The sequence below is a fragment of the Pithys albifrons genome, chromosome 2, assembly GCF_047495875.1.
Source record: "Pithys albifrons albifrons isolate INPA30051 chromosome 2, PitAlb_v1, whole genome shotgun sequence".
Taxonomy (NCBI): domain Eukaryota; kingdom Metazoa; phylum Chordata; class Aves; order Passeriformes; family Thamnophilidae; genus Pithys; species Pithys albifrons.
The window spans coordinates 79350864-79367011 of record NC_092459.1 but is presented as its reverse complement, the minus strand read 5'-3'; the positions used below and the strand labels follow the sequence as shown (position 1 = coordinate 79367011).

General features: G+C 40.8%; 1 protein-coding gene across 1 annotated transcript; it reads left to right on the top strand.

Moving 5' to 3' along the window:
- The first annotated feature begins 14133 nt into the window (after positions 1-14133).
- MAP1LC3C (microtubule associated protein 1 light chain 3 gamma) lies at positions 14134-15902 on the top strand. The gene is made up of 4 exons (XM_071548001.1): positions 14134-14191; positions 14296-14351; positions 14482-14588; positions 15613-15902. Exons 1-4 carry the CDS (start codon positions 14134-14136, stop codon positions 15821-15823), a joined length of 432 nt encoding a protein of 143 aa, XP_071404102.1. The 3' UTR covers positions 15824-15902.
- Positions 15903-16148: the final 246 nt, after the last annotated feature.

Sequence of the window (16148 nt, the reverse complement as noted above, 5' to 3'; positions counted from 1 at the left end):
TGCAGTGGAGCACTTTCAGTTACAACAGTGTTACTAGTATTTTTCATTAACCAGAATGGTTATGGTAACTGCTTTTCAATATCTTCTGGTGCCATGTCTTTTTCTTTGCAGATTACGTTCACTTTGTTACATTCTGTCATTTTATGCAGACTCTGTTCTTTGCAGTTAGACTCATTCTAGTAATAAAAAGATGTAACACCTTTAAATTGTTGTTCCTCATTTCTGTCTTTCTGCGATTTGTGTATGTAGAGGTTGTGACAGTGAGATTTACCTACATTTGTTGAGGCTTCATGGAGGACCCTTCAAGTGCAAGGGAACACCTGTGCAAAATGTTTTTGTTTTATATGCAAGACCTGAAATTTCTAGAAAGACAAACATCATATTCCAACGCTGAATGAAATGGAACAATAATTGGTAAGGATATAATTAAATGCATAATACATATACTATTCAATATACAAAAAATATTTCAAAGAGCAAAGGGGTTGCTGGAGCAAGAGAAGCATGTTAAGGAGGTTACGTCCAGAGTGTCAGAGAAGGACAGATCCTAGAAGATTGTGGAACATGGTGATAGAGGAGTAAAAATTATAAAGTATTGTGAATAACAAATATAAATGATGATTCAGAAATTACAATGCAACACAAAACCAATATCTACATTGTTTTCCTGATTTTGGTATCCAGTATGATTATTAATTTTAGTGGAGGTAGTGTGTTGCTTCAGAATCCTTCAGCTCAGTCCCATTAGCAAAGTACATAGAAGCTGATGGCAAATGTAGTCAGGTACCTTTGTTGGGAACTCTAACAAGCATCCTGAGGGCAAGAGTCCTTCATTTTCAATCACATGATGATCAAAGTGAAAATACTGACATAAAAAATCACTGGAAGAAAGAAGTGGTTTAACATTATGAAGTATTTTTTGAAGGTTTGAATGCAGCTCAATAGTCCTTGCCTTGAAAACTGCCAATATCCACATTGTGGGTGGAAAGTTTGACAACCACGAGGAAAAGGCAGATTTGGCCATGAAAGATTAAAAGTTACCTTCCTCAGGCAATGAGAGCTTTTTTATCATCCCCCTCACACTCCTTCTCAGCTTCAGCTGAAAATCTAGTCACCATGACTGACAAACCCAATGGACAATGATACCTGTTGCTGCCTGCCCCACTTTTTCCTCCCAGCCTGACCTGAACTTTGCAACTCCGCTTCTGAGTTCCCCCTTCTGGCCTAGGGCTAAGGTGCCGCCTCCTTCTCCAGTTCCTCCTGCCCTACTGTGGGCAGTCTCTGTCCTCTCCCACAGGAGCTACCACCCTCACTTTCCAAGGAGCTTCCTGCTCTAACAATGGCTGGTGTAGCAGTTCTGCTGTCTGACCTGCTGAGCGGCTTGAAGGACCCAAGAGGCATTTTTATGACCCCAACTATTGGCACTGGCCACAGTAGACAGTGGTCTTAAGAATTCTTCCTAGATAAAATCCTGTCTAGAGTCTTCTGCCTAGTACAGGGAGGGTACTGGAGGAGGTCAACTCTCCTCTGAATTTTCCCATGTGATAATCCTGGAACTTGATGCACAGAAAAACAATTGAGTGAAAATTAGTAACATCCAGGAAGTTATTAAAAGCTACGTAAGAAATATTGATACCAATTTGCCTGTTTTGTTGTAAAATTTACATATGCTAAATGTTAGTGGGAAACAATACTAAAGACACCACTTCATTACTCATTTAACTGGCCCAACAGAACAGAATTGCAAGCTACAGTTAAAAAAATTTAATAACTTTTTCAACCCAAACTAAGCACAATGCAACAGCTGACAGCCAGTCTGAAGTTCAGGAGTGGAAGAGAAACTTCTTTAATACCCTCAATACCATGCTGGGAGGAATGAGTGAGTTATTCCCTTGAAACTTACACTGTCCAATAATACACTGCATTCTCTGTGCTGATGATATTTGAAACAGCACAGTGCATAATAAACAAGAAGATCTGAAAGTCTGGTGAGAAATAAGACATACCTGAAGAGCTACCTAATAACGTGGTAGAATATGCTGACATATAAGAAGAGGCTTAATACAGGAGAAATCAGGTGAAAATCTATTGCCAGTGTTACATGTGGTGCAAGAGTGAAAGACCTAACCTTTGCTTCTGGCCTACACATTGTATAAATCTATGAAATTCCCACATATATTTTGTTGACTTAAAAACCTGTCTAGACTCTGACAGACTAAATTCCCTTCCAACTACAGTAGGCAGGTGATGGAACTACATATAACACAATCTGTTAAAATCTAGTCTGATTTTCCCAGAGATTTAAGAGAGAAACAGTGTTAGGAGACACATTAGTAATTTAAATGCAGGTAATTTACTTCTGCACTTCCCATTAACACCAATCATTATAATCAACTGTCTTTATATATCTCCTTTGTGTACTGAAACTACAGAAGTCAAGAAGCACAAGCATTGTGAGTTTAGATGAGAGGATCAAGTCATCCAAGTTAGAACTGAGGACAGCCAGAAAAGGGGGTTTCCTGCTAACAGCGAACTTTGTATTTTTCAGAATTGGGTTTCTGTTTGAATTAGATGAAATCTCTTTACTTTTCCCAGTCCTCCAGTCAGCAGGAAGCTGCTCAGACGCTGGAACAGCTCAGCTAAGCTGCCTCCATCCTAATACCAACAGCAAAGCCAGGTATCAGTGTTACTGAAGTCTGGGGCTTCCCAGACTCTCTGACTCCCTGGCCAGTTTCCCAGGGGATGGCTGTGGGCAGACATCTGTGGAGAGGAAGATGGGGTTATCTCAGGACTCTGGACATTCAGCTAAAGTTCACTGAGTGCAATAAATTCCAGTTTCTAATATGTGTAATCTATCAAAATTTGTTCCATGTAAAAACTTTAAACCTAATCTTTTCATCTGGGAGCTCTGTCTAAGGCACCAGTTTCCATAACACAAAGGAGAAAGGCACTAGATACAGAATCATTTGTGCAGTCGCCATAGCACTAACAACAGTGGGACTTGAAGTTTTGATTTATGGAAACTCCCAAACATACCTCAGCATCAGCAATCTTTTTCTGGTCTTTTTTCAAGTGTGGTGCCTGGCTGCACTCCAAAACTTCATAATGCCTAGAGACATCTTACTGTTTCTTTTGCCGCCCCCTTACAAACACAAGTGACTTCTCCACTGGTCAGTCTTGAAATTATGGCAAGATACTCCTTTTGTACAGGGTGTGGTAGCACCCAGCACAAGACGGGCCTTTAGCTGACACTAATAAGAATAAAATACAAATAATACCTCCCCCCTCATTACAGTGATTATCAAAATATATAATTCTGTAGTAGGTATTCAGCTATTTTAGTTTTGGAGATATAAAGGAATTTTTTGTTTAATTAGCAGTCCAGCTGGTCTGTGGTGAGAATGTTACTATTGGTATGATAATGAGGTCCTGCAGACCTCTGACTTCGATGAAGCCAGGGAAAATTGAAGGTATTTGTTATCTTGATAGAGGTACTCAAAAGCATTGCAAGATGGCACTGCTAGTGCTTTTAGATTTTCCAGTGCACTCTGGAAAGGGAAAACTACCCTGCTGGGCAATTACCCTAAATAAACATGCCTGAACCTTGGGCTGCAGCACATTCATTGTGGGTTGTTTCAACTTGCATCTGACATGCTGTATTGTACAAAAATTGTTTTGTGCTATGTCTCTTAAAGACTTTCATACAATTATCTACTAGGCAGCCCTGCTTTCTACTGTCATCTGGTATAAAAAATATTACTCATTGCATGCTTGGAGGCCAAGTAAGTCTGGAACACACATATCTTTCTGGAGGTGTGATGACCACAGGGAATAAACTCCCAGCCTCTAAATGAGTTTCTGCCTATTAGGCAAACAAACAAATGTCCCCTGTAGGTTTGCACAGAGCCAGAGGCTGCCTGAAGTTTTTGGAGTTTTCATTCCCATCTCTCACAGTGTGGTTGAAGTGAGAAAACAGCTCATATGAAAAACTACACCTTCTCACTCTGCAGACATGCTTGTGCACCTGAGTCAGCACTGATGATGTTATGGAAACCCCAACCTCCTTTTTAAAATAACTCTGAAAGGCCAATCAAACCAAATAGAAAAATCTTATAACTTGGGGCGCTCAAAATCAGAAAACAGAAAGCAGGCTTATATGGAAACTGCAAAACAGCAGGGCAAACTGGGAAAAGGCAGGTCATTTCTTGGTGCTTAACTTGATTATCCAAGGTAGAAAATACTTGATTTAACCTGTTATTTTCCAGAATGAAGTCAGTGGGGTTTTTCACACTGCAGGAGCATTGATAAAGATGTGTCAGACTGGATGAACAGGGGATGATTGTCCTTTCTTTCAGTACCAGAATGAAGGATCATTGGGTGAAAATAGCAACCAGAAGGTTCAGAATAAACAAATGGAGGTTGTTTCTCACACCACAAGTAGCTAAGTTGCAGGAATCATTGCTAGCATGGTTTTGCAAATACTTAATTTTATATCAGCATGAATTAAAAAGGGTAGTGGACAGAGTCATAGAAGAAAGTACTTCTGAGGGAAGGTACTAAGTACTATGACTCAGCTCAGGAAATTACCACATTCCAAATAGCAGAGGATGGACAAGTGTCATTTCACATTCTCATATTCTACCTTAGACATTTGAGTAATTTTAGGACAAAAAAGCTTGGGTCAGACGAAAGGTCCATATAGCCCCATAGTCTGTTCTCAACATTGTTTGATAGTAAACTCATAACTCAAATACAGTCCATTTATATTAGCTATATGCGGCCATTTATACTGGCCACAACTAGAAACTGGAAGGGGGACTGGACAGAGATGTGGGTCTTGCTGCTTGAAGGCTACTGGTGCTACTGGCAAGACACCTGAGGGAGAGACACACAAACCTGCTATCTGTACTGAACTGACTGTAGGTCATCCAGGACCATCACTGAGGGGTACAATTCACACAGTTCTCAGAGTGGAAAACTCATAACTAGGGATGTAAATGAAACATTGGGTTGAGACAACAAAAACAGCACACTTAACTTGACAAATTTTGTTCTTGCATCTTTTCTGAATAGATCTCAGTCTCCTTGCATTTATTCATTACTCAAAGCAATCTGACTAAAATCACCTAGTCCATAATGCAAAAGTACATGTACAAGTCACAGCACGAAACTGTAGCTTTTAATGGAAAAATAGACTTCTCAAAATGATTTTTCTATAGAGAACATTCATAGGATATCCCCAATTCCAAGAATATTAAGTAATAATATGTACTTCTTTAGATTTCAAGGTGTCAAGCGTATGCCAAATGCAGACAAAGTAGTACTGTTCGAACCATTGAACAAAGCATAAATGAGGAATTTGGCACCTCTCTTTTGTAGATAGGTTGAAAATCCTACCTGAAGTGAAAGAGGCTCCAAAGGCATCCGGTATGGCTGTGACACAACTAGGAAACTAATCTAGAGTCTCAGAGTTCAGCCTTCACATGAGGCAAACCTTTCTTTGGTAATTCTTCATTGGTAGAAAAAGTATCATCTTAGGATGATCACTGCCTAGTGCCAGAACACTACAGCCAGCTCACAGACAGCAGGCTGGAACCAGCCCAGGTTAGTTTCCTGTACTTGCAGTTATGGGAAACTAAAAAAAAAGGAACCACACAAAAGTGGCAAGATGCCCAGCTCAGCAGGGTTTAATGGTAAGAATATTTTCACCAGGAGTTACCAAACTGCATTACACTGGAGGTTTTGTTATCATGTGAGAGGGGAGAGGGTTTCATGTATGTGTATCCTGATGAGTAGGACTTAACTATGCATAGGACACTGAGGATCTGAAAAAGAGACATTGAAAACAATAAAGGATGAAAACATCTGCTTTTTTTCCTCTGGGCAGAGGCTTCCTCCTGCACCTTCTACACCCAAGACCAAGATGATGTCCCACCATCACACTGACCGTCTGTCTCACTCTGACCCACCCCAATATTTTGATTTTCTCAACATATATCTGTTTTCATCAAAGCTGTAAACACACTTTGATTCTGCTCCTGTTCAGGAAAAAATCTCAAAACTCGTTCTGCTTGAACAAGTTTTCTTCTGAAAAGAGATTTAAGTCTTCATGAAAGAAAAGGATTCAGACTGGGCTGCTGGCTGCCTAGCTCTTCTTCTGTGAGTCCAGCTCAAGTAATTCTTGATTAGTGACTCTCTCAGCCCTCTTCTTCTACTTTGTGACTTTAACATGCTGGACACTCACTCACCACTCTAGAGACATATGTTAGAGAGGCAAAATATCTAGTCATCTTTAGGCATTTTGCCACCATCCATCACCAAGCCCATTTCAGAGACAACTGCAGAAAGTTGGATCAGAATGTAGATTTAAAACCACATTACACATGGGGAACAAATGCTATCCAGGAAACCTTTTTACAGGTCTAAATTATAAATCATTCCTTGGAAGAATTTTTATTTTGGAGAAGTGTTTGGTGAGATGGTGCATTTGACCACAGACAGCTGTGCTGTTTAATCATTTAGTATCATTTATATCCATAGCAACTTATTTAATCCAGTGTGTGTATCTGACTACAAACATACAGTGGAGAAAAATAAATAACATGTTTCTGTGTTTATATTGTTAGCATTACATATACTAATACAACTTTCTATATATGTGTGCACACAAAAACCCTGCAATGTCTGATATGATTACAGCTTCTCACAGTAAAGAAAATACAAGAACAAAATTAACTCAGATCACAGAGGATACTGAAATTTCAAAGACAAGAACAGTCCTTATGTTAATAAAACATCTATTTTCAGCTTTTGCACTTGATAGTTGCACAGAGGCAATGCTAAATAAGGGGCAGGGGCAAATGGCAAGAGTCTGAGTAATTTGGTTTGATTTTCCACAGAAAAAAGGACGATGCAAATGAATGCTTCAGCTGTTACAAAGCTAACTTGGCTTCCCAATAAGCTCTTAGTGATACATGGAAATGCACTCCAGTATTTGTGTTTCAGGATACTATTCGGCATAATTCAGTGTAACATAAATAGGTGTACAAAGCCAGTATATGAAGCACTAATGGAAAAGGAAAAGCTGTTTGCAAGGGAGAATACTGTAAACTCAGAAAAGCACCTTATAAAATTTTGCAATACAATAAGGGGGGCAACTATTTCTTTTTCTATCTAAAAGTTCAGTGTGTTGTTCTACAGTCTGATCACAGCCTTCTTGGAGTTTTTTTGTTTGAAACAAAGATCCTAGCCTGCAAGCAGAGAAAGTTTTAAAGACAAACCCCTCTGGCTGTTGAGCCCAAAAGACTTTTAGGTAGCATCATAAAACACTGTGTTGGTACAAACAGCCACAGGTACATGTGAGGGGAGAGGATTTACATTTGCCAGAAGGATCCATGAACTTAATGCTTGTCCATAACCACTATCAAGCAACTCCAGTCATTCCCTCTTGAAATTTAGGACAAGGTTGTCTTCTGTGAAGGACCACTGTTTCTAAGCATGGTTCAACCTTGCATTTGTGAGAGCCTCTTTAAAATGAGAGGAAAATTTGTACTTCATTGTTTGTCCTCTATTAAAAATGATGCTACTCAGACGGAACTGCACTTCGGTAGAAACTGAAGTGATGGTATCCTATGCATTTGTTCCAAAAGTCTTCATCATAGACAAATTGATATGAGATATTGACAACACACAGGACCCATATCCAGAACCTAGTACTGAACAACCCAGATACCACTTCTGTGAGTCACTTGATCCTTACATATGGGCCCCCTGAGGCTGTCAACCATTCAATATTCCACAGTTGTCATCTGCCACATCCGCCCTGTTTCTCTATGTCTTTGTACAGGATAAGACTTTTACCAGGCCTCAGATCTGCTTTTCTTAATCTTTAATTTAAAACATGGAAAAAATCCTCTTGAACAGTATTTCCTATGCAGAATTCTTACTGTTCTGAGTGTCTCCCCTTACAAACACTAAGGTGTCTGGGTGAAGGCTACTCTCTGGTGCTGGTCACCACTGTATGCCCACAGTCACCTACAGTAACAACTGTAGATCTGTTTCTGACTTTGTTTTTTGTTGGCTACACTGTGAAACTGGCATTGCATTGCTTTACAAGACACTGTTTGAAAGAGGATAGGGAACCTGAAAGCAAATAGGTAATGAAAACCACCTGCTTTCCAAAGTCTGCAAGAGTTTCTCTATCTCTCTGTCTGTCTCTGTCTCCGTCTCTCTCCCCCTCTCCACTGGCTATATACACCTGAGAAGACCAGGTTCTGGACCTCATCAACTTCAGTTAGACTCCTGAAGTAAACAATTTTGGGTATCTGCTAATGTACACATTTGGGCTGTGATTTGCAGTAATCCCATGTCAGTCCATAGTACTTGTCATCATTTTTATATGCAATAAATTGTTAGCATTCTACAGAGATTCATTCATAGCACATGAGTATTACCTGAGCTCTGCAACACATTTGTTATGCAGCTAAGTATGTGATATAGCTTGGGGGCTTGTCCATGGTTCCAGAACTTGTTTAAGATCACAGAATTCAGCAGATCCACCAAGAATAGTTATCTAGGAATCCCTCTTCACAAATAGCTGAGCAACATCTCTCTCATGGACATCCGTTAATGTTGGTGTTTTTTCTAACATCTTACAAAATTCCCTAAAAAAGGATTTCTAAAATGAAGCAACAATTTTGAATTTTTAGAACAAAACCTTTATCTTTCCTTTATACTTAGACTGTTTTTGCTATAGTGTTGGGATACGGACCTGCCTGAGCCTTAGACATTCCAATGGAAGTATTTAAAAGGGACTTCAAGTCCTGAGAGCCACAGTTTCTGAGTACCTCAGTGTAGGCACCTTAAGAGTCCAGATGTTCATTAAGGGCAGAGCAATTTCCCAGTAGGGATCATGGCTCTTTAATGTGCACCTGAAAAGGGAGGTAACCAGAGGTCCCAGCTACTGTTGGAAACTCTATGCTTTGCTCTACTGATGAGGTTTTCAACCCTGAAATGGAGCTTGACTCTTCGCCCTTCTGCCAGAAGGGTCAAACAAACGGGTCAAACAACAAAGCTGCCAGCTTCACAGGGACATGTTTAAGCTATTTTTAAAATCCTCTACTCTCTGTCAGTCATAACACCCTTTTGGAAGGTTAAAATAGAAACCAGTTTCCAGCATCTACAAACCAAAACCCAACAGATACTTTTGGCACTGTCTGACACATTCTTGTGAGTTTCAACAGGGAGGCCAGGAACAAACTGGACATAAGCCAAAGACATCTTATCTGAAAACAACTAAGCTACCCTGGACAAAATATTTCAAAACCCTCTATGGAAGTAAGACTGCTCCAAACAATATTATCATCATATCTGAACAAAGGGTAGCTTTTATATCAATCTGTGCAGAGCAGGCAATGCTGTTATCTCTTACAAAGGCACAAGCAGCGAGATCTGTACTCATAGTAGGAGCACTACTAAAACCAGCAAACTAGAATGCAAATGTGCTACCAAGTCAAACAGCAGACACATTAACATAAGAGGGAAACTCTATCACATATAATTCCAGCCCACAATAGATGTCCAAAAAGTCAGATTTATCAGATATTGGTAAACTCAAATCAAAGTTAAATTTGGAGGTTTTCACTTTTTATCATGCTTTTGCATTAACAGTTGCTGGCATGCATGTGAAGTACCAGCAGTCCCTTATAACAAGTAATTATGTACACTCTAAAAATGCCAATGATTCAGCAACATCACATATAAACCAAGCCCAATCCCACAGAAGAGCCTTGCTAACAAGAAACTCTCAACAGCATTATTCAATTAATGTGAGCTGTCAAGCAGCCATGACTCTGGAAGGTCATGGTATATTATGAAGCAAAATCCATTAACTGAAGCCCTATAACTTAAGGAAAATCTAAGTGTCCACAAGAACATTTCTTTGGTTTCTCAAAAAGATGAGCAAGGAAATTGACTAGCAACAACAACATCAATTCTGGTTCTTCTTAGCAATGAGAACAAGAAAGCAATATGGTTTTCCCTTTTTAGAATCTTCCTAGACTTTGAGCTCAGTCCCTGGTAGGACAGAAAGCTGACAAACCACTGGTACAGCAGGAGACAGTCAAAGGTGTACTTGCAGGGACCTTGACCAACAAGTTGCCAGCTTATGCCAGCTTTCCTCAAAAAAGTCACTGATTTATTTTTGAGTGTAGGTATAGTTAGAACCACCAGTTTGAGCAACATTTGCAGAAAAATACTGAAATCTAAATCTCAAAGTCTTGTAAAATTTCAAATGCTAAAACAGAAGCACTTACAATGTTGAAGAATTTAAAAACTACTGAAGAAACCTCATTATAGTTCAGCATACTGAGATTTTTCAATATGGTTGAAAATGTATCAAATTAATGTTGAAAGCAGTCTTAAAAATCTTGATATGAAAGGTAGAGCACTCAGGAAAAGCACAATTAGTGCACTTGAAACCAAAATCTAGCATAAAGAAACTAGTCCATCACAATGAGCTGAACACCAGTCATACAGTTAAAGGCAAAAAAAGAAGAGATGAAATGAGCCTGACTGAAGTTTCTTTTGCAAAAGAGACATTTTAAGATGAGAATCCCAAGCTCTGATGCAAAACGGTCACATAGTCTCTCATTTAAAAGTAATATAATTAATTTCTAATCCTTGTGGCTATACCAAAAGGCCATCAGAGTTACAATATAGGTTCAATATATGGGTTAAAAATCAAGAGACAAAGGAAAAAGAATCAAAAGTACATATAAAGTCTAGCCAATTGACCCAGAAATACCACTTTTGAACTTGTCTCAGCATTTTGAGGTAAGTTTATGATCTGAATCTTATTAGTGGGGGAGTTTGGATCAAAATCAGCAATACAGTACTAAGGATCCCCTTAAACATTAAGAGTAGTCCAGCCAGCTTTTTGGTATAAAGACTTAAGAATTCAGAAATTTAGTTACTGGCACACAATTACTTCAGGCTTATCTACAAGAGTGGGTTTGCTTCTGTATCACAGGAGGGGATATAGACAGACTCAGAGTTGCAGAAGAGAAGAAAGAGGCAAAGGATTCCCTATCTGTAACTACTCATGTTCAGGGAGCGTGCAAATATTCAGTGGCTCTTTTAAAGCCTGTTAAGCTGCCTGACTGAGCCAGACTGCTTGAGGGCTCTTCAAACTCCTCTTGACTATTTCCACTTATAGACAACCCCCACAAATGCATGTATTTAAGATAACTACACATAATACTGCAGAACTTCACAGGCTTTCGCAGTGCCACAAATAAGCTTTCATTTTGCCAAGTCACATTTTTTCCCTAGAACATCATGCTGCAGTTTCTATTCAGTTAGGCTGCTTAAATAAATAAATCTCAGTCCCTCTAGCACTGTATCATTCATATTTAAATTGTTAGTGTACAGATAACTGCTTTTTGCCTTCTGTACTTAATCCTTCTGCCTCTCTTTTCTACATATCCACTTGTTTTCAGGATTATTAAGTGCTGGATGGAATTTATAGCCAGAGAAAGCCCTTTTTATCTTCTAAGTTTTGCTGTACCGGAATTAACTAAGTAGCACTTGCATACTAATTTAAGGAGAAAAGCTAATCTCAGTTCATGGCATACTAGAGTGCTTTTCATCTTGTAACACGGGAGTGAATCTCTTCCACTGGAATATGAATAACTTCTAATGCCATCCACATTTTTACAGTTATTAAGTTTTTCTTGAGTAAGTCTGACCCTTGGGTTTGCCTGCATTAGGTGTTGCCCTGTTCAATTACTTGGCAGAACAGACTAATAAGCTTCAGTCCACCTTCAGGCTGGGAGCTAACAAAATTGCTTTATCAGTTCATTAATTACGTGCATGTGAGAAAAACTTCCAAGGGAAAGGAAAAAAAAGAATAAATTCCACATTTAGGTCTGAAACTGGGTATTTCAGTGCAGGAGCAAGTGCAGGCACTATGCAGACACACATTAGACATCCCATTCTGCCTCCAGAAAATGTAACACATTTACATTATTAGTTTGCATATGCTCTCTAAAGCCATGGTTTGTTCTCACTCTTACATCTCACAGACATTAGAGCTGTAGCTGATCAGCAGGCTTGCTGGAAATTCATCTTCTTTGGCTCACCCTCTTATCAGGTACTCACTTTTCTGTCTCAAAGCTGCTGTAGGAGCTTATGATTATGGAAAGAAACCAACTCTCCCTGGGAGCAGGGGTGCTGATGCTTCTATAGAGCCATGCTTCTGTACTTCATCTGCAGTGAGAGGTGACACAGAAAGCAGAGCACTGGTGGAGCAAGTTCCTTCTCCTCTATGCACAGTTGATCACAGATCTTCCTACTGGATCTTCTGGGCAGAAATGAACAGGAATGTGTGGGAGAACCAATCTACTTCCTGAACAGCTTTGGAAAGCACCACACTTGACCACAACCCCAAAGAAAACACTCTGTGATCACACATCCTTCTGCAGGCTTTGTTCTTGTGCTGTCCATACTGTTTCTTTACCCTTCAAGTTATTTTCCTGTTCCTTCATCTTCTTAAATACTTCTCAACATAATGAGTTATGGCATCATGTCAGTTTTGTGGCACACATCCTCCTCCATCACATTTCCCCAGTCTGTCACCTCATTTCTGCTCAAAAGAGCTTAAGCTAGACTCAGCTATGTAAGCAAACTCTGTGCAGATGTCTGCTCATGAGGATGAGCTGTATCCAAACCATTCCAGCATAGGCTCAGTTTTTTTTCTCAAAGTTCAGAGCTCTTGCTCATGAATCCCTAAAATCAAAGTGTCTTTTCTGCCCATTTAAATTTGTAGTGCCACGTGGCGGAGCTTGTGCTGTGGCTAAAGCTCATCATTTCCAGTTCAAGAGTAAAGGACAGCTCAGCAGCATTAACAACTTCAGCACTGAAAACTCTCTTCTGCAAAGGCTGGTTCAAAATCATGACATATGCATACATAGTGCAAACACACTTTAGTGAAAATGTTCTGTTTCAAAATGATCTTAGGTGACAGTCATTGATTTTGCCTTGAAAAAAGCAGGCAAATCCGTAAGTCATAAACTAGCTCATAAACCTTGGCAACTTCCAGTTGCCCTTAACCTGGTAGAATCGAATCATGGAATCATTTAGGTTGGAAAAGATCTCTTAAGATCACTGAGCCCATCCATTAACCCAGCACTGCCAAGTCCAACACTAAACCATGTCCCAAGTGCCACATCAAATAAATAGTGATCAAAATGATAAATCAAATAAAATGAAAATTCCTATATTTTAAAGGGATAAGCAAAGCAAATGAGTAATGGGGATCAGTTCCAGATGTACAATGAGATGACATATACGCAACAACCAGCCTGGAGTTAACTTCAGTTCTTGCTGACCTGTGTTTGGTTGCAAAACCATCTTGACAGCTGAAGTAAAACAGGCGAACAAGCAACCCAAAAGGCAGGGAATCTATCTTATCATATTTAGCAAATAGATGGACTTCAAGTCTGCTTGGAAACCCTTTTATTTTTTGGTGGGAGGTTGTGTGTGTGTGGTTTGTTTGTGTTGGGTTTTTTGTTGGGTTTGTTGTTTGTTTTTAGAGTGGGGCTGCAGTTGGGTTTTTTTGTTGCTGTTGCTTGGTTGTTTTTTTTTAACCAAATAAGTAGTTTGAAAGCAGTTTGTAGGTATGAAGAAGGCTGGCCATGTGGAAAGGGAAGCCAGATGGGGCCAGTCCAACCTTGAGCTTCACCCACCAACCACCCCGTCAGGTAGTCAGAGACCTCTCACAAAATATTACATTGTCTTGTGTGCAAAACATCTCGCAGTTTGGATCACTGACATCAAACAAAGCAGCGCACGGAAGGGACACTGCAGGACGGACAGGAGAGTCGGGCTCGCCATCGGCACGTCCCACGCTCACTGCGCACCCCGCGGGCGGCCAGGCGAGAGGGAGGAAGAAAGCGGGCCATGGGGAGGATGGCAGGCGACGGGGAAGAAGGCAGGCGGTGGGCAGAGGGCGGGCCATGGGAATGCGGCAGCCCCCGCGCCGGGCCGGGCGGGGCCGGGCGGGGCGGGGCGGGGCGGGGCGGCCCTGGCCCCATAAGAGGCGCGGGGCGGCGGTAGCCGCAGCGCAGTGGGAGGATGCAAGCGGCGCCAGGGGCGATGGCAGCGCGACCCTTCAAACTGAGGAAGAGTTTCGGTAGGGGCGGCGGGGGCGAGGAAGGGAAGGACTGCGGGGGGAGGGGGGCGCGGGCGCGGAAGGGCTTGTGCGGACGAGTAACTCTGCTTTCCTCTCCTGGGCAGCCACCCGTCTGGAAGAAGTAGCAGGAATCCGGGCGAAGTTCCCAACAAAAATCCCGGTAAGTCTCTATTTTGTTGTCGGAGGGGTTTGGCAATATTTAAAAAAGCAGCGTTGGGAGCCTCTCTCTAAGATGTGGGAGGGGAGGGACGGACGGACGGACGGACTAAGTGTGACTGTAATTAAAACAGGTAATTGTTGAGCGATACCATAAAGAGAAATACCTTCCTCTCCTGGACAAAACGAAGTTTCTGGTTCCCGAGGAGCTGACCATGACACAGTTCATAACTATCATCAGGTGGGTAGCGGGCACTGGTGTGCCCCAGGTGCAGCTGGGGCTGGCTGCTGCTTCCCACGCAGGTATTTCCTGGTGCTGTGCTGGGATATCTTGCTTGCTTTGGTAGGGAGGAGGATAAAAGTGGTAGTAATGTAACATTTTCCCTCTCTTGCAAGTAATCAAAGCAATCAAGAGATGCTTTCACAGGTATGTTTGGGAAAAAAATGGGGAAAAAAATAGGAGCTTTTTTGGCTCCTAAAGTCTTCTCCCTTCTCCCTAACGCTAGTGAATAAAGACTGTGTAAGACTCCTGTTTTGCTTTCTTCCTGCTTGATGGACTTTATGCTGGGTCTCTCTGATTTTGTTCTGCTTGTGACTGTCATTGCCTTGTGCTTTTACTGCATCTAGCTGAATGTGCTCAAGTGCAAAGCAACTCTTAAGTGTGAGTTGTATGAAATGTGCTTCTAAATGATTCTTCATGAAGCATTACAGGGAAGAAGTCTCCCAAAATATTAGTTTTTTTTCTGACAAAGTATGAAAGCTCTATGCTTTCCAACACACTTCTTAAAGTATAGGAAAAGACCTTTATAGATTTAACTTCTGTAAAAGATGCTTTTGGCTCTTGGACAACTTAGATCCTGATCCTTGTATGTAATGTCTCTGAAAAGGACTCTTCTTTTGAAGATAGACTTTATAGTAAGTGTAACAGACTGAAGCTGGAATCCTTTACAAAAGCCTGTACAGCAGAAGCTTTTGGTTTCTACTTGTGCTTTTCCCTGGTAACTGTGAACTCAAAGCCCATGCTCAGTAGCACTCATGGTCTAACCATGCAAGCCTTTCCCCAGAACACATGCCTTTCAGCTTCCAAGCATAGTTAACTTCCTGCTGATGAAGACATTAAGCCACAAAATGACTTTATGCAGAATTGCTTGTACGCAGTTCATGCAACTGTTCTGCTTAATGTATTTCATTGACTGAAGCTGGAACCATAATAAGTTTGCTAATGCTTAATCCTCTATTTCTCCCCCCCCCCCCTTTTCAAATAGAAGCAGGATGGCTCTGACTGCTACACAAGCTTTCTACCTGCTGGTGAACAACAAAAGCCTAGCCAGTATGTCCTTGACAATGGCAGAAGTGTACAGGGACTACAAAGATGAAGATGGCTTTGTGTATATGACCTATGCTTCCCAGGAGATGTTTGGATGCTATTTACCCACTGCCCAAGGGAAAACTATGGAATGCTTTCAGAAAACTTAAGGTTGGGTCCATGTGCTGCAGCAAAGCAGTTTGCTATGAATTGTGCCTGGGACATGAACCTTGGAGATGCTCCATCCAGTGTGAGCTCTTGAGCTCTGTAGTGGGGAGTTATGACCCAAAAGCTGGCAGGACCAGTTTAAGGCAGAAAAGGTGGTACACTTTTCCTAGGTAATAATTTGGATATATATTTTTATATTTGAAGACACTATGGGTATTTTTTGAACTGCACCTCCACTTTTTTGCAATGTCAATATTTGTTGTGTAACTGATTTTTAAGGTGTCCTTAAAGCCTAAGTCTAAGAGTAAAATAAAGAAGCTTTTTAAA

What these genes read in the sequence shown, in the direction of transcription:
- MAP1LC3C (XM_071548001.1), top strand. Translation starts at nt 14,134, where the DNA reads ATGCAAGCGGCGCCAGGGGCGATGGCAGCGCGACCCTTCAAACTGAGG. An exon ending in AGTTCCCAACAAAAATCCCG is followed by an intron (nt 14,352 to 14,481) that starts GTAAGTCTCTAT and finishes TAATTAAAACAG; the next exon opens with GTAATTGTTGAGCGATACCA. An exon ending in CAGTTCATAACTATCATCAG is followed by an intron (nt 14,589 to 15,612) that starts GTGGGTAGCGGG and finishes CTTTTCAAATAG; the next exon opens with AAGCAGGATGGCTCTGACTG.